We start from the raw sequence: 21,194 nt of genomic DNA on the forward strand, positions 1-21,194 counted from the left end.
GCTATGTACTATAATTTGCTATTTCATCGTTTTTAATTTTATATGTATTATAATTTCTCACGTTCTCTGTTTTTCTTCGTTTCTTTTTAAACAATTCACAGGAATAATTGAGGGAATCTTTATAGCAGCAAATAACCAAAATAATTCATGGAACAAAAAAATGACAATTTATGTTTGAATTAATAAATTAGCATTGAAAAGAACGCGCTCTAATGTTTCTTATCGTTATAAAGATCTATAGAAACATGATAGAAACTAAAAATTTTAATCTAAATTCATCTCGTATTTGATTGGTTGAAATATCTTTTTCACTCGTCTTCTATTGGCCGATCATTTCGCCTTCTTGTGGACGATAAGAAATGTGACTGTGTGACTGCAATTTCATCGAAACGCATCTGCCGATAGCTTCTTGACTAGTGTCGATAACGCAGATCGTTACACTTTAATATGTTTCTCTCTATAGTATTTGTATATATAGGTTTCAAGCACGGTGGTTTTAAACTGTTTGTGGAAGGGATCGTTTAACCGTTTCGCCTTCTCGGATATTCCTTGGCAGTAAGCAAAATGGCGCCGCTATGGATGGTGATGTCGTTAGCGGTTTCTTTACTTTTAACACCTTTTCTTATGTTTTTGCTTGCCATAATCTTTTTGGCATCTATCGGAAAGTCACTCGGCGTTAGAAGATTATATATAAAATTGCTGCTAACACTATTTGAGGTAAGCGAATGAGTGAATTCAATTTACAATACTTCTTCGGTTAGAGACACATCATGATCCTATAAATTGAAAACATGATAAACATTTTATGATTTTTTTTCTCCTTTTTTTTATAGAAAAGGTACGAAAGATTACATGATCTTTTGATATCAAATTCACAATGAAATTTCTAGAACGAAATACATATTAAACGTAACAAAATTGTTTTGTAAATATGAAAAATTGCAATTAACTTTGAGGTAGACATTTTGAATTTTATTCATTCATAAATACCCGATTTAGTTTGATTGTTAAAATTTGCACTAATTTACAGATAAAATACTTAAAGGTTTATGTATCGTTTCAAAGTGATGGTCAATGAAATATGTGACTACTATTAAACCAAGTGTGTTTCATGCATTGTTTATCTAACAATCAACAAGTAGCAGCAATTCAATATTTAATTTCATTTTTTAGTTTTTCCCTAATTTATTTTCGATACAATGAAAACTCCGATTTCATAAGATATATAAAATTTGGTAGTTAGAATTGTATTCCGAGCTACCACGTTTTTTTGACAGTTAAAGTAAACGTAAGTTACGCAAGGTAATTATACTTAATTATAAAAACTATGGTATCAAGTTTATTCGATCGATCATAAATTTCTAAAATTTAATTCCATAATCGATAAAAAACGCAAATAAAATATCTTAATAAAATATGCAAAACTCTAATTAAATATATTGTTACTAGATAAATATTCTTTATCATATATATAATATATTTTCAAATCGTGTATTTTAATTTCTAATTTTTATCTTTAGTAAATAAAATATGTTTTTATTTCGGTTTGTATAAATTATTAGTCAAGCTCCCAAATTATCGACTGGTAGAACATCAGTGCATTTCAAAGAATATTTTATTTCTGAATCACTTTTAAATTTACATGTTAACATGATTCTTTTATTCATATTTTATATAAATTATATATATTATATTGATTAATTATATTATATATAATTTAATATACATATTAGATATATTATATATAATTATAATATTTACATTTAATATATATATATTATTAAGGTATTCAATTAAAATTAATCGAAGCGTGCTTTGGCGAATCTCTTACGATATCGTGCGTAACGAATTTGTATCGATTTAAAACCGTCAAATAGCGAAATCCTAATGTTGAAACAATTTGTGCGACTGAAGAATAAAATCCAGCATTTCCAAGTTTGCTTTTTAGTATACTTGTGCATATTAGATTTTTGAAAGGAGGGATTTTGCGACGTACGTTCAAATATTTGTCTCGCTAGTCAGAAATACGTGATCGTTATTCTGGTAGCTTTGAAGTTAAAAAAGTCGACTTTCTCAATTTTTCTTCGATGCCATTTGAATATTAATCGTGTTGAATACGATTCAACGTACAATTCAACGTATTCGAGTATTTATTATTTCTACGTACTTTATTTGAACAAATACAATGTGTGAAATTGAAATTTGTGTGCTATCAAAAAATGTAAACTAGTAAAACCATAATTATATTTTCTCACTTTAATCGCATTTTTCTCAGTGTCCTGAAGGTCTAGTTTAGACAAGTTCTGTGACCGGATTTGAATACAGTGTTAAAATCTACAGGGAATAATACATAACAAGTTCAGGGAAATATTCAATCATACATAGATAGTAATGGATAAATTCCAATTGTTTTTATAAAATGTCAACTTGAACGTAAGTTTTCAAGGTCAAAACTTGTTAACGATGTTTTCTCTATATTTGTCTCTTATTCTATTTTCTCGTTCTCTTATTTACTCTTAGCTTTAATCTGAAACAAAACTCATCACTCTACCTCATTCGAATAGGAATTTCCACGATCTTGACACAAAAATGAGCATTTTGTTCCACTGCGCGCTAGATATCAAACTATTCTATTTGCAGTTAATAGTCTGTTCGAGGAGATATGTTCAATATAACACGAAACTCGTACTTACATGTGTTGGGAATAAAATAATCAATCGAAGTGAAGATCATATGGATATGCCGATTGATAACGTAGATTATCTATATTCTGTATGTCAATATCTTATTTAATTGGAAACGATGTATTGTGCAAAAGTCTTAATGATTTATGATTTTATAAGGAAAATCATATTTTTTAGAAAATATTTCCATACAGTGTTATATAGAAATGTATTTTTATATTTTATTATGTTATTTATTTATATTATATAGTTTATTTCGTTAGTAAGGCAAAGATTTTTGCATAAACATGTGTAATTATTCTTCATTGAAATTTTCCTTCTTTAGAAAACTAATCATCCTAGCTTATCGGAGGCCGTTCACCGTACGCATGTCACGATAATACGTGGATCTCCTTTGTTTGGAGAACAGACAAATCGGTGGCTCTACAGTTTCGCATAACGAACACACCGAATGAATAACATGAAACGCTATTCAATTGTCGGTCACATCGTCTAGATTTTTTGACATGGCTCGAATAACGTTACCAAAATATTTTTAAAAGTGAATATTAAGCAATATCCCATACAAAAGTATTTGATAACAAGTTTGCTAATAAAAGTGATTAAACTTAAATAAAAATGTTGTGTTAAATGAAGTACATTACATTAGCAAACGAAAAACAAACATTCTTTATGTGTTATATAATCGTCAGATCAAGCTATAAATAATAAAATATAGAGGCATTTTACGAAACATCTCAATGGATAATCTTATGCATTCCCTACACTATTTGAATACTCGCAAAGATAAAAATTTATCGCAATACGTATACTATTTATAAAATGTGCGATGAATGCTTTCCAAGATGTTCTTTTAGTTTCTTTTACAATAATCTTACTGTGATTATATATGCTGGAATATGCATTATTATGCAGAATGAGAACGATGACGTTTCACCTTATTTCTTTATATATAGGTGTGATGTGTATGCATATTAATTTTCATTATTCACGATCTTTTCAATCTTGATCGCGAATTAATTAATGGAATAGATCCCAATATAACGATAACGATGATTATGTAATTACAGGCGATAGACTGAAGACGCGACGTTCTAATTGAAAGGTTGTGCAAGATGCGTACAAACTCGTCAACCTTTTCTTTGATCGCATATTTTTAACGATATGTTTCATATTTAATAATGATATGTTTGTAGTTCCTTGAATATGGTGCAGAAATTGAAGAATGACGCTCCATCGTTTTATCGGAAGAATTTCGTCTAAAGCTTAAAGACGCATGAAAAGAAGACGGCGTATGAAAATATTTGAATACTCGTAGATATCTGTCATGAATATGTTATGTATGGTACGAGCAACAGTTCAAAATCTCATTGGCATAGTAATGAGATTTGACTGTCATAGCTATATTGGAAAAGCTTGATACAAATTTAGAAAGGTATATAGAAATCGTAAAATATGGAATTATCTTTAACACTTAATATACGCTTAAGATAATATAAATGTTTTACTAAATATGTGTTTGCAATAAATAACTTATAATTTCTACATACATTTTTAGATTTGTTTCAGTTTTCCAATATGATCAGTCATGTTTCTTTACAGTGTTGATGAAAATTCAGAATGTTTTATATAACACATACAATACATATGTGTATATATACGTACATAAAAGTTTTATATCGTAGGTATATTTTATCGAGTAGTTTGCTATTATGGAAAAACTACGTTCAATAAAAATTGAATTATAATCAATTTGAAAAAAACATTACACGAACAAGATGAAACATCTACGATCTCGAGCCTATATGCGACGCATATTCCAGCGTAATTATAATAAAATTATCGTATAAAAAGACCAAGAGAACGTATTAAAAAGCGATTGTTCAAACATTTTGTATGTATGCTATGATAAAAGAGTATTTTATCTTCACGAATAATCAAATAACTTGATAAGTACATTACATTATTATGCGGAATGCTGTATAAAATACGCATAAAAATCTCTTTTCTATACTGTTTGAAATCATCGACATCAGGTACAAAGTTCAAGAAATTTGTCTTTTGTTGAAACATATTCCTTATCGATTCTTTTCTCATCTACGTTATCGAATATCGTAATCCTGCAATTAACCACATGAATTTCAAGAAAGCACGTGTTAGTGCAAGAAGCAAATACGATTTATCGAGATATCCATTTCTTTCGAAACTCTACATTTTACTATAGATATAGCACCAAAATTTCGTTTTCAGATATGATTAACGCGATAATATTGGTAGAAAGGTACCTTTATCAGAGATATTACAAGTTTAGCTCAATGGAAGATGTATCTTGTCCTTGATGAACTTTCCATTTACGATATATGCCTATCTTTTACCAAAAGAAGAAAGATGGATTAGTTAAGTACAAAGTGTACAGATATCGTCAGACGACAGTGCTTTTTTTTATATAAAAAAAACTATTACTCGTGTGGAAGTAATTAGTAATGTTATCTAATAAATAATTCGGATGACTTGAAACAAACGATAAATGCATTCGCCGTATCTTAAAAGTTCCCTTTTTATGCAAATACAAATAAATTCTTTTCTCGTTGATATTTGAATAAATTTCTTACCACACTTGTTTATTTGCGTCTATGCCGACAAAGATATACGAAGTGTGTAATTAATAATTATGTTACATATTTAATGAAACCTGTCGTTTTCGTTCGAACTTGTGAATGATCAGTAGCTGTATTGAATTAGTTTCATTGAACTTAATGTTTATGATTTATTATAAATTTGATTGATAAGCTTGGTAAGTTTAATCTTCAAAAAATTGATGAAATTATTCGGTTTTATCAACTAAAAGGACATTAGCCTGCCTGTTTACATAATTTTTTTACATGATACATATATATGTTATATTATATAGCTATATTATATAGCATAGTAGTATAATCATATAGTATATCTCAAACACTTTGTATATAGATTGGGCACTAAATATTTTAATTACGTCTCCACGCTATAATATGAATTTTTTAGAAAAAATTCTGTCCGAAAATTTCTGTTAGAAAAAAATATTTAATTCCAAACTACGAACATTTTTTTATATTTTATAACTTATTGTAACAATCTTTTCCAATCGTAAAACAATTTTAAAAAAGGAACAAGCATAACAAAGTATTCAATTTTACATAAATATCATAAATAAAGAAAAGAAGCATTGTTTACCTTTATTCTTATCACCGATAACTATTAAAGGATCAAGACCGGAGTAAAATTATTGTTATTAAAAATATCCGTATTTTAGCCTATAGTACCTAGCATTTTAAGTACTTGTTTCTTGCAAATTATAATCAGATTGACTAATCTGATTGTCTTTCTTGTGTTGTATAAAGACCACTTTACAACAAAGTGCTTCATAATAAGAAACGCATTCCTTAGAGATGTTTAAACTTAAATAATTATAGCGTATGTATTGTTTTTATACTTCAGTATGGCAGACAAAACATAGAAAACGTGAAAAAGAAGAATGGTACTTGGAAGCAAAATGACGAAGACACAGATGAGGAGTACGAATCGAGGCACGTCGAAAAGCAGAATGTGCAAAATTGGAAAACGGAGAGTATGCAGAATGGAGTGAGCAGCACCGTTATAGCCAGATCGACGGATTTGATTTTGGTACCCGAGCCAGAAATGCAGAATCATAAAAATCATTTGGAGGAAACGAAAACGGAGAATTCACAGACGCCTGCAACAAGTGCGAGCAAAAGCGAGGTAATTTTAATTCTATGTGTTTAATATATATCAAGAAAATATATATACATATCTATGATTAATTGTACAATGGATTGAGGATATATTTTTGTTGCAGACACTCATACGTAGAGATTCATTTGAAACCCTGAAAAGGGAGTTCAAACCTGCAATCTGTTTGGATTACATTAAAGCTGGTGTAGAAGCTATTATAGAAGATGAGGTGACATCTCGTTTTGAAGCAGAAGAATTGAAGGTAATTTCTATTTCTCTAGACCTATAGATATATATGAATTGTTATATAGTATAATGATATATTTTTTCCAGAATTGGAATTTGTTAACTAGAACAAATAGACATTACGAGTTTATCTCCTGGAAGTTAACAGTGATATGGATATGTGGATTTGTTATGCGATATTGTTTCCTTCTTCCCTTGAGGATATTCATTTGTTTTGTAGGGGTAAGTTCATTGATTCTCTTTTAATAATAAATTAATAGTATTTAGAAAAGTTGAAACAAATTGGTAGGATGCATATACACTCGATTAATTTCTTATTTCCACATTTATTTTTATTTTAAGATTCTGTTATATGTTTGTCACGAATCTGTTTTGAAATTGTCTGTTTCAATACCAAATATAAATTTAGTATTTGCAACTCGACTAATATCAAAGGTTCCTAGGTACTGTACATTGTAATTGCAACATTTCTTATTGGCTTCCTACCAAATGGTTTTATTAAGAAATGGACATACAACAAGGCTAGTCTCATAGCATTCAGGATAATGTCACAATCTTTATCAGCGACAATTACAATTCATAATCCAGAGAACAAACCAAAACCAGGAGGAATGTGTGTGGCAAATCACACTTCCGCAATCGATGTGCCTATCTTATCCACACAGACAACATTCTCCTTGGTAATGAGGCATTACGAAGATATCAATTTTTGTTTTCAAAATTTGCTGTTGGGAATTTGTGATGATGTCTTGTTGTTTGTAACTAACTAATCTCTGCATAATATGACGATATCGTTAAAACAAATTCGGAAATTCTGATGTATTAATCCCCTATATTAATATGATTTATAACTGCCCACTGACAGAATTAAAGTACATTGTTAAATGTTACAGGTAAAACGGTATCCCGTAACTTTGCTTTGCAAGTAAAGCTAGTCAGCATTGATACTAAAAGAAAGATCCTTTCTTAGATATAAAGCTTGTGATTTACAGGTGATGTGGCTGACTGCATGTACAGCGGTAGTCGGCTATGTTCCAGAGGGTAGTTTCAAGCGATGGCTGAATTACAAAGTCTCCATAATGTGCTTCGGTGTGTTGTCGAGTGCTCTATCATCAGTAATTACGTATCATAATCCGGAGAATCGTCCTGTTAGGGGTATTTGTGTGGCAAATCATACTTCACCTATAGATGTTCTGATACTCATGTGCGATAATTGCTATTCCTTGGTACGTTTTTGTCGTTCTTCGTCTAATAAGCTAATAGTTCCAGCATTATTTATTTATCGATATGATAACTCATCCTTTATCAGCTTTTTTGGGTTTTTTTGAAATTTGCTTTATATTGATCTTATTCTGTTATTGTGATATTGTAGTTCTGGTATGTGTGCATGAAAATATATTACTCTAATATTATGCAAAAAGCGATTTAAAATATTCAATAGGAAATATTATTCTAGATAAAGTTTGCTTTAAACGAATTTTGCTTAAAATTTGCTTTATTTTAGTATCATGTGCAACGCGATTAATATTATTCCATAGAAAATATTATTTTAGGTGAAATTTGCTTTAAATGAATGTTGCTTGAAATTTGCTATATATTTATTTTTTTCTAGTTATTATTATTATTGTGATGTTATTTTTGTTTGCATTGCATAAAAATGTATTACTTTAATATTATGTGAAAGATGATTTATATTATTCAAATTTTATATTTTAGATAGGTCAGAGACATGGTGGATTTTTAGGTATTCTACAAAGAGCTTTAGCACGTGCTTCACCACATATTTGGTTTGAACGGTGTGAAGTTAAAGATAGAGAAGCAGTTACAAGACGGTAAATGTTAATCGCTGTGCTGTTAGCATAGCTTCTTTATAACATTAAAATGTTCTTACATACTTTATAGATTAAAAAAACACGTGTCTGATCCTACAAATCCACCGATACTTATCTTTCCTGAAGGCACTTGTATAAATAATACATCAGTTATGCAATTTAAGAAAGGAAGCTTCGAAGTTGGTGGAGTAATTTATCCTGTTGCAATAAAGGTAATTGTGTACGTATTCATGTAAAATGGTATTGATTACCTTAGGTAACCAATTTTATTCTTTTTCTTATAGTATGATCCAAGATTTGGGGACGCATTTTGGAATAGTAGTCGATATTCAATGATACAATACTTATATATGACTATGTCAAGTTGGGCCATAGTATGTGATGTTTGGTATCTTCCTCCGATGTATAGAAACGAGGGAGAGAGCGCTATTGATTTTGCGAATAGAGTAAAGTCTGTGATAGCAAGACAGGGTGGCTTGGTCGATTTACAATGGTAAAATTTTTTAGATAAAAAAAATATTATTCATCATTATATATAAAGAGAAACAATTAAGTTTTTTTAATTACATTTTTAGGGATGGTCAGCTTAAACGAATAAAGCCAAAAAAGGAATTGCGAGAGAAGCAACAAGAAGAACTTAGTAAACGACTTAAAGACGAATAAAGTCGAATATGAATCGTCTCTAGTCCCTCTTTCACGATCGATATAATGTGTGATATTTTGCTTAAACGAGAATATTTTACCTGATGTGCTGTTTTATCTTCTTCGTGGACATTTATCTGTGCTAAAAGGGGATGATAGAGCGTATGCATGATTTAATTTGTTTAATTTTACAAATGTGATACATTGCGTTATGTTAGATTACTTTTATACAATGAAAAATTGATAAATTTCTATAGTAACATTTAAATTCATTACAAGACGATTAGTATAAACAATTTATCTTAATATTATGATTGAATTTAAATATGAAATATCGCAGGTACCACATTTGTCAATTTTTAATACCAATATTATATAACGAGGCATTACAAATTTATTATTTATACATAATGAAGTGTTTAATATGGAATGGCCGATAGTGTGTGACTTTTTGTGCGTATGATTGAATGTAGCATCAAACTCATCCTATTTATATTGTTACATTTTTAGAAATGTACTTCACCTCATTATCTCATTAATTTGATACATGGTTATGGATATCTAAGCCCATCTGATATTATACAGGAGAAGTTACAAATTCTTTTCTTTCTTTTTTTTTTTTTTGTAAAAATGATAGGGAAAAATATTACTCTTTATTGTAGTGTAAAAAATAAAGTATTTATTCATATTTCTCATAGAAAGAAATTAGCATATATCAGGGTTATGCTACTGTACCCATCCCCTGAAAATTATTTGAAATGACATTCATTACAATTTAAGAGCATAATTGAAATATTTCCTATTTTTGTAAATAATATCATCAAAATTTTGAAGAAACGTTCGTAAATTACTATACAATTAAAAAAAAAAAAAAATACATGCTTATTGTATTTTTATGAAGAAAAGTTAGAATCTTCATCTACTGTTCTCAAAATATTGAGAATATTTTATTCATATTCTAATTGACGTTTGGATTTTAATTAGAAGTTATATTCTAATAACATTTTAATATTTTGTATATGTTTAATACAATAATAATTTAATGTCTTGTATTTAATATTTTTTAATTCAAATAGTAAAGATTAATTAAAATAATTGATAATTGTATGTCTCATAGAATGTATAGAATATATTTTTATGTTTAATATACAAAGTTTGCACGTGTTAATAAAAACGCAATTAATTGCTCTAAAAAACGAACTACATTCTTAGGTTGTTGTAGAAATTAAATATTGTAATAATAATAACATAACTTATTTAGAATGTAAAACTATTGGTCACACGTGCAAGGTAAAGGGGTCACTTAAATTGGATATGAGTTTATAGATTCATCTACTCAACAAGTTATGGCGCTATGTATAATATCACTATTCAATTTTTATACAAAAAATGTTAAGATATATTTTTATGTAGTAATGAATATATAAAGGGATATACATAAACAAAACAACAAAAGGAATATGTGGCTGTCACTGTAATTTTGACAGTAACATAAACATAGTCAACAACAGTATGAATGCTTTATTATAACTCTCCTCCTATCACATATCAAAAGTATTGTGTATATATATGTGTATGTATATATATGCTAGTCAATAATATACTTCCATCAAACGAATATAAAGCACAAATGAAATTGTTATGTCATCGTGCAATCTGAATTATATATAGAGAATGTATATTTGATAATTTAAATAAGTACGTTAGTTTCATGCAAAATATGATACCATATGCATGCAAAGTTTATATATACCAGTAAATAACACAAGTATATTTGTAAGCTATATATATTTATTTTACAATAGCCATAATCTTACAACGATTGATTGAACGATTTACATGATCATTTGACATATGTACATAAAGGTTTTTATTTAGATATTAAACAAATATGTTTATTAGATTTCTTATACTATCACATAAATATGAACAAACCAAATGTCATTTTAAAAAGTTATGGCAATATTGATTTAATGTCCAGTATATTTGATTAAAAATTTGTAATGACTAAATATGGCTGAAACTATCATTTAATTAACACTTTTTTGAACTGGAATTTCTTCGCTAAGCTTTTCAGCTTCTTGCTGTTCTTCAAATAATTTAATTAATTTTTCTGTTGCTGTTGGTCTCAATTTAATAGCTTCACCAATCTTTTTCTAAAAATGAATAAAATATACATATATGTATAATAACAAAACATATAAATGGGAGAAGCTTTCATATTTACATCTGGAAATTTGACTTGATTCAAAGATGGATCTTTAAAAGTGAATGGTGTCCAAGGTCCTTGAATAGAAGGAAAATCTGTATGCCATAATTTAAGTAATCTGTAATCTGGGCCATTATGATATTGATTCTTCAATAATTCCATCCATTGTATAATATCCTGCCTACTATAATCAGCAACACATATCCAATGTGTTTCTCCATTCACTATAATTTACATAAATATTTTAATAGTATCTTTTACCATTTAAAGTTTTTCTTAATACAATAAGTAATAAATAAACTTACAATATTCTGCTTTTATAATTGGACTTCTGTGCCTTCTTGGTTTAACATATACTACGACTCCAGGATTGTGTTTTGCATAATCAATTAAATCATGTTCCAAAAAACTTCTGCATATGATAAAAATGTAATAAATATTTTTATGTAGGTACGTATCTATGTACATACAACCGGCATGGGATATTGCAGGTTATGTTCCAAAAAAAAGATATAAACAATGTGTATTAATGCAACAATTATGACTCAAAAGAGACAAATTCAGAATTTTCGCCTGCCATTGCCTCGATACATATGTAATATAAAAATTTAATTTGAACGAAGAAGTTGGAGAAGGAATTCTCTTACCTCATTCCACGACTACCACCGTGACTTTTACAAAATTTTATAGTTATTCTTTGTAACTGACACACATAACGTCCGACACCAATGCCAAAAGGTGCACGCAAAAATCCAAATTTTTGAAATAAATGTTTATTTGACATATTTGCAGATGAAAGTACTCTTCACCTTCACTGATTCCACACAGTATCGTGTTTTGATAAACATATACATACATACACATATACAGACATACTTACCTACAGGCTAATCTTTTAGGAAACAAATTGAGAAACTTCTAGTGTTATATATGTATATTAAAATAAGACTATTTTTCATTTTGTGTTTTAATATGTTTTTTCTACATTTATTCAAATTTCTCATAAATTTTTAAATGTTTCCGTCGAAAGCGAATTTAACCTACGCAACTTTAGTATCAAAGGAAAGATCATGATATTTAACTATTGTCGAACCATCGTGGTTCAATTACATTACATTTCACGGGTGGTAAAGGGACGGGTATCATGGAAGGCAATGACGTAGGTAAAAATTCTCCTGGCCAAAGATGAACGGCATCCATGAACAGAAATCCAATGAGGATTCCATGCATAAGAGGAGCTAATATTCTTAATAATCTACTTCTTGGCGGTTTTTGTGGCCACACAAAAATTAATCGAGATCCATCTATCACAAAAAGAAGAAAAAGTTTGAATTTTTATATAATTCGTGTATTTAGTTTTATATAACTTTGTGTACTAGTGGATTTAGAAAATAATAGATATGTGTGGTAGAATATGCATGGAGTTCAGAAGCTCTACTTGTGTTGCGACGGATAATAGATGATTTAACATGATGGGGACTGACGCCGGCAGGAGCACTAAATATTCCATTTCCGCTGCAAGTCTTTCTTTTTTTATAACTAAATCTGCGAGCACCACTTTGTCCATACAAGATACGATCTTCGAAATTGCGTTCGTAGTTGGCTCTAATAGAGCCTGTAATTGTACTTCCGGTGCTATCCTGAAGAGATGTGCTGGTTCCAGTCAACAAAGAATATTTATCGTCATCCGTGTCACGATTAGTCAAATCCTCCGTTCTTCTATTAAATAAAAATTCATTTGCAAGCTAACTATCAAATTTACCATAAATTGAATTTAATTTAATTTCTTAATTTTATTAACTCTTGATTAAGTCGAGAAGCAACATTGCTATCCACTTCGATTTGCTCCAGATTTCAAACAGCGCAATATATTTTATATCTTTTCCCCAATAAGTAAATTAAACAGATCTAATACATTTTGTACAATACGCAGGGACGTTACGTTAATGCATGTTGATTTTCGTTGCGCGTAAGATTGTCAAAAATGATTGAAGATATCAGAGAAAACATACGTCCTTGTTCGATAGTTTTTTTAAAAATACTATCATTGCTAATTTCAATCTATGTGTATCTCGGCGAGAATGGTAATTAATACGGAAATATGTTATTCAACTTGAAACTGTCAATAACAAATATATAACAAATTAATGTTCACATGTAATATCAAAATTTCAAAGAAAATGTCATCAAAGATACGTCGTTGTAATTTATTAGTTTAAACGCTACGTAGCATACAAATAACGTCAGAAACGTTTAAAAAGTTTTGCATAAAAAATGATAATATTTTACTTGTGACTACGGATCTAGTTACATATTGTCATTCAATTTTGGCCTTGAACGAAAAATTTTATTTTGGACAGAAACTACGCTTTAAGAATCATGACGTCCCGATGTAAATGTAGGTGATACTTAAAATAATTACTTCATAAATTATGCAGACAAAATATACGTTTGATAAAGCGTCGTTCGACTTTCTTTTTTTTTATTTCTAGGTCCGAAATCAGACACGAAGACGAGCGAACATTCCTCACCCTATTTAGAAGATATCACAATGAAGATAAAGGAGCGACGTTGCGATCTTCTCGGTAGACAGAAATATTTAAAAGAAAAGATTACGACGATGGAACGATCGATTCCTGCGTTAATAGCGTACAATATGTGGATGTCGAAAAATTGCGACGACGCGCCGTACTGTAAAATTCGCAAGATTATGAAGATGTTCGCTCCTTATCCGGACCAAACTGAAAAACTTCTCGAAAGTCTGAAGAATACTGTGAAGGATCTGAACAATGAGACCGAGGAGTTGCATGTACGGAACGATTGAAATTCAGCGTTTAATTCGGGTAAATCTTACCAGCGTGCTTGAATTATCGCTAAAAAATTTGTCGTTTCCTAAATGTACCTGCTCTTTTGCATTATATCTTCTTATTTTAAACGTATAATAATAAAAGTCAATTTAATCCCAGGAGAAGATCATTCAAGCGGATGTTAAATTGGAAGAGACAGAAATGGAATTAGAATCTTTGGAGCTTATAAATAAGGAGATGAACAACAAGTTGAAAGATTTGGAGAAAGAAGTACGGTGTCACACTAGTCCGAGTCTTCACTCGATACATTCCGAGGATTTACTTTGCTTAACGAAGATTCGTCAACTGGCTGAGGAAGAATTAAATCTGAAGAATTGTATTAAACAATTGGAAAAGAAGGAAACGCTTTTCAAGGAACATATGGATCGATTATTAACGTCTAAGGAGTATCAAAATGTTTGCACTCGAAAGAAAGTCGTTAGCTGCATTCCAGATTTAAATGGTAGCGGGAAAGGAATATGTTACGTGCCAAAAAAATGTTTATTGCATAAACAAAATGAATCAAAGAAAAAACAGGAAGGGAAAGCTGTCATCGTTAGTGAAAATTATATATTTAAAGTAGAATAATGTGATGAATTGATATATTTTTTATTTCCATATTCTTACAGCCACAAAGTGACGCAATAATTTCTACATCGAAGCAGAATATTGAAAAATTGGATCAAGAAACTGAGCCTGAACAGCCTAAGGGAGAGATCGGGAAAATGTCTTCCTGGATATCGAATTGGTGGTCAAATAACGAAAAATCGGAAGTTGCATCTCAAATGAGAAGCGCAGATACTCACACATCGTTTGTTGCGAATAATGTACAAAAATTTATTTCATCGTTATAACAAATTCTTCACTATCATTCATTTTTTGATATTTTATAGGTACTAACTGAAAAATTAACTACTGCTACAGTTAAACCCAGAATTCAGTCGCCCACTACCCAAAAAAAATCGAACGGTGAGAAAACAAGCGATGATGAGCAAATCAAATTGTCAAAGCCCAACTCGAAGTCAGCGCAGTGTCATCGCCCTTGTTTTACTCCTCAGGATCTTGAATATGTTTTGAAAAAAACTTGTGTAGGAAAACATATTCCTCCTTGCAAAATCCCTTGTAACAAACCTATCAGAAGTTATGCTACATCTTCAAGGAAACCTTTCTACGAGCTACCACGTTATACAATGGCAGATCATGGTATGTGTATGTACAATGTAGTAAGTTCTTTAATGAGAAGGACAGAAACTAATATGAAAATAAAATACAGGTATTCGAACAGGGTGCAAACCATACGTACTACCTTGTGATCTCAGAAATCCCTGCGATATTAGAGATCCTTGTGAAATTTGTCCATCGACGCCCTGTCCACGTCTAGTTGGAAGCTGCAGGTGTAATTGCAGGGGCAAATGTGCCCGTGGGTTATCCAACGCAGCATGTAACTGTAGCGATGATCCACTAGGTCCTTCCGGGGAATATCAACCAATTAATTCAAAACAGTTGGCTGAAGAGGACAGTGAGGATGAATTTTGCGAATGTTGCTCATGCGGTTGTGAAGACAGTGATGAATCATTGTGCCAGTGCACCTAACCGTAAGAGTTATTTAGTGTTCCATTTGTTATGACGTAAAGTTAGACTAAAGGGATTTCATGAAAAAAAGCTTAATAATTTAAAAAGAAATATATTTCATTATTCATGGTTTATAATATAATATTAAAATTCTGTTTATTAGTGTTGGTTTATAGAATAATATTAAAATTCTGTGTTGTAGGGGAAGTATTTGTGGTGACTAAATCTGAAACTAAGTCAAACAAATAATTATGAAATGAGGAAGTTTCAAACATTATTTTTTATATTAAGCAATTTTTTAATACATACTTTTCAGGTCTTAAGCCAACTCTTTTATTACAATTCATACTATTTATTGTATCCATATCCTCTGAACTTAATTCAAAATCAAAGATATTAAAGTTTTCTTGTATTCTCGATTTTGTTACTGATTTAGGAATCACTATGTGTCCACGCTGTATCTATTTAATAAATATCTTCTTTTTTAATTTGACTTATGAATGTAATTAAAGAAAATTTTGTCATTAAAATACATACTTGATATCGCAGTACTACTTGAGCAGGAGTTTTTTTGCATTTGGTAGCTAGCGCTGTAATTGTTGAGTCTTCTAACAGTACAGGCTCATCAACACTAAGACCTGGCTTAGCAAAAGGACAGTAAGCAGTAATAAGGACTCCTTTAGAATTGCAAAAGTCACACACTTTCTTCTCAATTAAATATGGATGGCATTCAATCTGATTTGTCACTGGTTTTATTGTACAGTTAGAAAGTATTCGTTCCATTTGTTGATAATTGAAGTTGCTTACTCCAATGTTCTTTACAAGACCTTTCTTTACAAGATTCTCCATTGCATGCCAAGTATCGACATAATCGGTATCATCGTTTATAGATTTACCATCAGCATCTTTAGGAAATGGATCATCACCAGCTGTAAAAAGAAATATATTTTATTTATTAATTAAGCAAAAGCAAAGATTAAAACTTACGCTTGAACCCCATTGGTGAATGCATCAGGTAAAGATCGAGATATTCAAGCCCAAGATTATTCAAAGTTTTCTTTAATGCAGGTTCGACTAGATCAGGTTGATGGTTCGTGTTCCACAATTTACTCGTGATAAAAATATCTTCCCGTTTAATAACGCCTTCTTTAATTTTTGCGGCAACTGCTGCACCGACCTCTGGTTCGTTTCCATAAACGGGGGCACAATCTAGATGCCTGTAGCCGATGTCAATGGCATCTTTTACTGCTTGAATCACTTCATTCGGCTTGGACTATTTGACATAAAAGTGTGAAATAAATTACTACAGATGAACGTAATTAAAAAATGGTTCAAATTTCGAATTTTTTAAATAATCTTGATTTAACATTATTAAAGTTACACTGACAAATCCAAAAATATATTTAGTAAAACTTAAGCAAGAATTATGTTATAAAAAATATTGTCTTTTTAAATTGTAACGTACCTGCCAAGTACCCAAACCAAGAATGGGACAAGTATTGCCATTATTAAATTTCACGATTTGTTGTGCCATCGTCACATGTGCATTCGAAATAATACATTAATGAATTGACGCGCAGCATTAATCGAAGCCCCTATTTATTTTATATGGTACACACACATTTATTATTTTCCACACTTACAATAAAATGGTAAAAGATATGGATATGACTGAGAGTGTTGCATATATACAACTAAGACCGTATAATAATGCATGACGGTGAGCGATATTTCCCTTTCCCCTGTGCTGTCTTTTTAGGCAATTTCTGAGCTCTGTGGTGTAATTCTTTATCTGGCTTTATCAGTTTATCAGAATGATTCTGACAATTTGAAGTTGCTTCGTCATATATACCATTATTTCAAGTTGTTATACCCTTTTCCACCTTTCCCTTATGGGAAAAAATTTTGAATATATGATGCATGGGAAATAAATGTATACATATATTTATTAGAGTATAGTTTATTTTATACGAATTTCACTTAGAAAATGTACAGAAGAAAAAAGTATTGTAAAGATTACAATGAAAGTAGTTTGTACATATTGGTTTTTAACTTAATTCGATTGCTTAGAATGGAATGTGGAAGGGATAGTAAGGGCTGGGCTCCGTGCTGAAAAAAATACAAATGACAATATCAAAAGCAAATTTTATAAGAATTACATTCATGAGTAGAAAATATAAAAATATTTACCCAAACATTGGACAGATCCTGCCATTGCAGTCAAAGGTATCAATGTATGCAATGTCTTCTGCGGAAAGTTTAAAGTCGAAGACTTCACTATTTTGAGCAATTCTTGATTTTGTAACTGATTTAGGGATAACTATGTGACCACGATCCAACTGAAAGAAAAATAAAAATTGTATTATAATGTTTACCTGTGAATATAGTTCATGAATGAAATATTAGCATATACCTGGTATCTAATAAGAACTTGAGCAGGTGTTTTATTATATTTCTTCGCAAGTTCACCTAATTTTTTATCATCTAACAATTTTGGATCATCTGGCTTAGCCCATGGTCTATCAGGTGATCCAAGGGGACTGTAGGCAGTAATAAGAATATCCTTTTGTTTGCAGAAATCAGAAAGTTTTTTTTGAGTAAGATATGGATGGCATTCAATCTATAAATGTACAATTATATACATTATAAATGTACTATTCAATATAAAAATGCATTCATTATACATCACTATAAATTGAATGAAACTTATATTTACTTGGTTTGTAACTGGTTTGATGCTGCAGTTTTTAAGTAGCCTGTCTATTTGTTCAGAATTAAAGTTGCTAACACCAATATTTTTAGCAAGTCCTTTAGATACCAAAGCTTCCATAGCTTTCCACGTATCTACATAGTCTACATTGCTAAGAGCAGGACTATCATCAGCATTCTTTGGGAAAAGATCATCTCCCTCTTTGTATGCCATTGGCCAATGAATTAAGTAAAGATCCAAATATTCAAGACCCAAATCTGATAAAGTTTTTTTAATAGCAGGTTCAACTAAGTCTGGTCTATGGAAAGTATTCCATAATTTGCTGGTGATAAAAAGGTCCTGCCTTTTCACAATACCCTCGGTCATCTTTGCTTTAAGAGCAATACCTACTTCTTTTTCATTGCCATAAACATGGGCACAATCGATATGTCTATATCCGATATCAATTGCATCCTTAACAGCCTGAGTAACTTCTCCAGGTTTGGACTAAAAAATGTATAAGTTATTAATTAATTGAAAAAGATAAATTACAACAACTTGTGCAATAGATATACAAGGTAGAAATATATTTGTAGTAAAAATAAAAATCATATTATATAATCTTATTTTCCACTTAAAGTCTTAACTGATATGATATCATTTATGTGTATTATTTTTGATAAACTTATCTTAAAATGTGTTTAAATGTGCACTTCTATTGATTGGAAATAATCGATACAAATACATATGAAGTTGAAAGTACAAAGTATAAAGATAATGAAGGTAGCATATAAAAATCTAGTTAACACAAATATAAAAAAATATAGAAAGATCTAATAGTTCTATAAATATTAATGTGATGAAAGATTGGTTTTTCAGAATATTTTGTTTGCTATTTTCATATTTGAAATTTTAATTCATTAAATGTCAGAAGATGTAGACATAGAAAACATTATAATGCCGTTGTCATAAAAACAACTAAGAGAACCACTACATTCTAGATACAAGGGCAAACCGTTCATCCATTTGGAAAATTCGAGAACATCATAGAAACATATTACATCTTATTGATATGTCAATGTTGCAGATATCTTATACTGCAGATTTCAAATAGAAAATTACAAAAACATTGCGAATGAAATTCATTAACACGAGTTGCGTAAGAAGAAACTCGTCATATATATCGTAAACAACTTTATCTACATTCTTCTTGAAAATAAAGGATTAATTCTTTGATGTTTAATTACTATATCGGTAATAGTACTGACCTTCCATGTACCAAGTCCAAATGACGGCACTTCGTTGCCGTTGTAGAATTTTGTCATCGGTACGTTTAGAACCATTTTGATTATTTTTTATGTTTTATACGAACTTTCTTACTTGAAACACAGGGTACGTATTTAACACTGGTATTATATTTTGATATTCGATACACTGTCGCAAAGTAGCGCCGGCAGCACAATGCCGGTAAATTCGCTCAGCTCCTTTATAAATATCCTACATTAACCCTTGTACCCTGTCCCCTTCACCGGAGGCAGACCCGTATACTCGTATATCGGAGGATGAAGCGTAATTTACTGTTTTGTTTATGTTTTGTTTTATATATTTTAAAAATAGATCGTGGTTAAATTATTAGAAAACCCCTGTTGAAAACAGAATATACTTTTCTTAATATCATATATTTCTTGTTACAACTTACACGTTACTAGCTAATAGCCAGCATAAAATTTTTTCTTCTAATATTAATAAAATATCTCATCCTTCTATGCTGTATCTGATTTGTAAATGTATACTTTGACTGCGAATGTTTACACCTGAATTTTAAAATATGTATGTAAATATGTATGAAATTAATGTATCTATTCTATTTTTTAGATGCTAATATTTTGTTGCATTTGAGGTATTCACGCAATTCACGCAATTCACGCAAAGGTTATAAATTTTATAGCTAGAAATACATAAATATACATACAAAGAAGAATTTTATCTTGTGGACCCCTAAAAGTGTACTGTCCTGTTCTACGAGATTTTTCTGCGCATGCGTTTCGCAGCCTCTGATATGTGCGCGACCTTGCATAATAAAACTTATGTGTTGTATAGAGGAAGTTTTCTATGTATTTGTAATTTGAAGCGTAGTGTTGCGACTCCGGTAAATTCGTTACGAGAAACGGGCCTTATGGAAAATTACAGAGTCCGTTATGAGCAGCAAGGGACAGTTCACAATCCCTTGATCACTAAGGATGAATGAATGAGTTACTCTTATAACAGAAATGGATCGTTCTCGAATATTAAATGAAATTTAAAATGTCATTGCACTTGTCGGTAAGTGGACAACTTTTTAAAACTTTTATAATTTCCAAGTACATATATCTAATCACGATCAATGATTGTATTTTTAAAATGTTTATATTCAAAGACTGGACCAATAAATAGGAAAGAATAGCATGTTGTATATTTACTTACGTATGAATATATATTTTTTCAATATGTGAACATTGAAATACTTCAGGTATTCATAACGTTTAATTTAATTTAAAATCGATCATCGTGGTCCTTTTACACTTGTTTTTCATTCTTATTCAAATGTGCAGTAATGGTACAAACAAAAACATTATCGATATTTTCTGTTTTGTTGTTGAACAATACGCATGAGCTTACGTGAATAAGCTTATTATGAGAGCATATGAATGAACAATAAGTGTTCAAATACTTCAGCAGGAACACTTCTCAGTTGAACACGTT

At 30.3% G+C, this 21,194-nt stretch overlaps 6 protein-coding genes and 1 long non-coding RNA gene across 11 annotated transcripts; 3 read left to right on the forward strand and 4 right to left on the reverse strand.

Moving 5' to 3' along the window:
- The first annotated feature begins 440 nt into the window (after positions 1–440).
- On the forward strand, positions 441–9,957 carry LOC100748352 (glycerol-3-phosphate acyltransferase 3). 3 transcript variants are annotated; one of them, XM_003484739.4, is made up of 9 exons: positions 441–717; positions 6,162–6,443; positions 6,541–6,678; positions 6,750–6,884; positions 7,106–7,342; positions 8,379–8,494; positions 8,565–8,706; positions 8,779–8,987; positions 9,070–9,957. In XM_003484739.4, the coding sequence occupies exons 1-9, from the start codon at positions 565–567 to the stop codon at positions 9,155–9,157; spliced, it is 1,500 nt and encodes a 499-aa protein (XP_003484787.1). In that variant the 5' UTR covers positions 441–564; the 3' UTR covers positions 9,158–9,957. The 3 variants fall into 3 exon arrangements, with proteins under 3 accessions (XP_003484787.1, XP_003484785.1, XP_012238947.1); XM_003484737.2 differs by lacking the exon at positions 7,106–7,342 and adding an exon at positions 7,655–7,888 and having other exon boundaries at positions 9,070–9,540; XM_012383524.1 differs by lacking the exon at positions 7,106–7,342 and having other exon boundaries at positions 9,070–9,540.
- A 948-nt stretch (positions 9,958–10,905) lies between these two features.
- On the reverse strand, positions 10,906–12,213 carry LOC100748627 (39S ribosomal protein L43, mitochondrial). The gene is made up of 4 exons (XM_003484740.4): positions 11,993–12,213; positions 11,651–11,757; positions 11,364–11,569; positions 10,906–11,292 (listed from the first exon to the last, which is right to left on the reverse strand). Exons 1-4 carry the CDS (start codon positions 12,127–12,129, stop codon positions 11,167–11,169), a joined length of 576 nt encoding a protein of 191 aa, XP_003484788.1. The 5' UTR covers positions 12,130–12,213; the 3' UTR covers positions 10,906–11,166.
- Positions 12,214–12,394: 181 nt separating this feature from the next.
- LOC105680504 lies at positions 12,395–13,393 on the reverse strand. The gene is made up of 3 exons (XM_012383323.3): positions 13,358–13,393; positions 12,784–13,090; positions 12,395–12,649 (listed from the first exon to the last, which is right to left on the reverse strand). Exons 1-3 carry the CDS (start codon positions 13,391–13,393, stop codon positions 12,423–12,425), a joined length of 570 nt encoding a protein of 189 aa, XP_012238746.1. The 3' UTR covers positions 12,395–12,422.
- LOC100743088 lies at positions 12,785–15,861 on the forward strand. 2 transcript variants are annotated; one of them, XM_012383542.3, is made up of 7 exons: positions 12,785–12,862; positions 13,647–13,743; positions 13,838–14,154; positions 14,312–14,746; positions 14,821–15,018; positions 15,085–15,394; positions 15,465–15,861. In XM_012383542.3, the coding sequence occupies exons 2-7, from the start codon at positions 13,725–13,727 to the stop codon at positions 15,782–15,784; spliced, it is 1,599 nt and encodes a 532-aa protein (XP_012238965.1). In that variant the 5' UTR covers positions 12,785–12,862; positions 13,647–13,724; the 3' UTR covers positions 15,785–15,861. The 2 variants fall into 2 exon arrangements, with proteins under 2 accessions (XP_012238965.1, XP_012238957.1); XM_012383534.3 differs by lacking the exons at positions 12,785–12,862; positions 13,647–13,743 and having other exon boundaries at positions 13,989–14,188.
- Position 15,862: 1 nt separating this feature from the next.
- LOC100748986 (aldo-keto reductase family 1 member B1) lies at positions 15,863–17,456 on the reverse strand. Of its 2 annotated transcripts, XM_033320131.1 has the most exons (6): positions 17,408–17,426; positions 17,229–17,298; positions 16,751–17,036; positions 16,301–16,692; positions 16,073–16,224; positions 15,863–15,995 (listed from the first exon to the last, which is right to left on the reverse strand). In XM_033320131.1, coding segments are annotated over exons 1-6 (951 nt in total). In that variant the 5' UTR covers positions 17,410–17,426; the 3' UTR covers positions 15,863–15,946. The 2 variants fall into 2 exon arrangements, with proteins under 2 accessions (XP_033176022.1, XP_012239027.1); XM_012383604.3 differs by having other exon boundaries at positions 17,229–17,456.
- Positions 17,457–17,705: 249 nt separating this feature from the next.
- On the reverse strand, positions 17,706–20,040 carry LOC100748867 (aldo-keto reductase family 1 member B1). Its single transcript, XM_003484742.3, has 5 exons — positions 19,721–20,040; positions 18,480–18,959; positions 18,177–18,383; positions 17,954–18,102; positions 17,706–17,872 (listed from the first exon to the last, which is right to left on the reverse strand). The coding sequence occupies exons 1-5, from the start codon at positions 19,793–19,795 to the stop codon at positions 17,830–17,832; spliced, it is 954 nt and encodes a 317-aa protein (XP_003484790.1). The 5' UTR covers positions 19,796–20,040; the 3' UTR covers positions 17,706–17,829.
- Positions 19,981–20,897, forward strand: LOC117151511. Its single transcript, XR_004461503.1, has 2 exons — positions 19,981–20,021; positions 20,328–20,897. It is a non-coding gene; the product is annotated as an uncharacterized LOC117151511 (long non-coding RNA).
- The last annotated feature ends 297 nt before the right edge of the window (positions 20,898–21,194 follow it).

The sequence above is a fragment of the Bombus impatiens genome, unplaced genomic scaffold (assembly GCF_000188095.3).
Source record: "Bombus impatiens unplaced genomic scaffold, BIMP_2.2 scf_0020, whole genome shotgun sequence".
Taxonomy (NCBI): domain Eukaryota; kingdom Metazoa; phylum Arthropoda; class Insecta; order Hymenoptera; family Apidae; genus Bombus; species Bombus impatiens.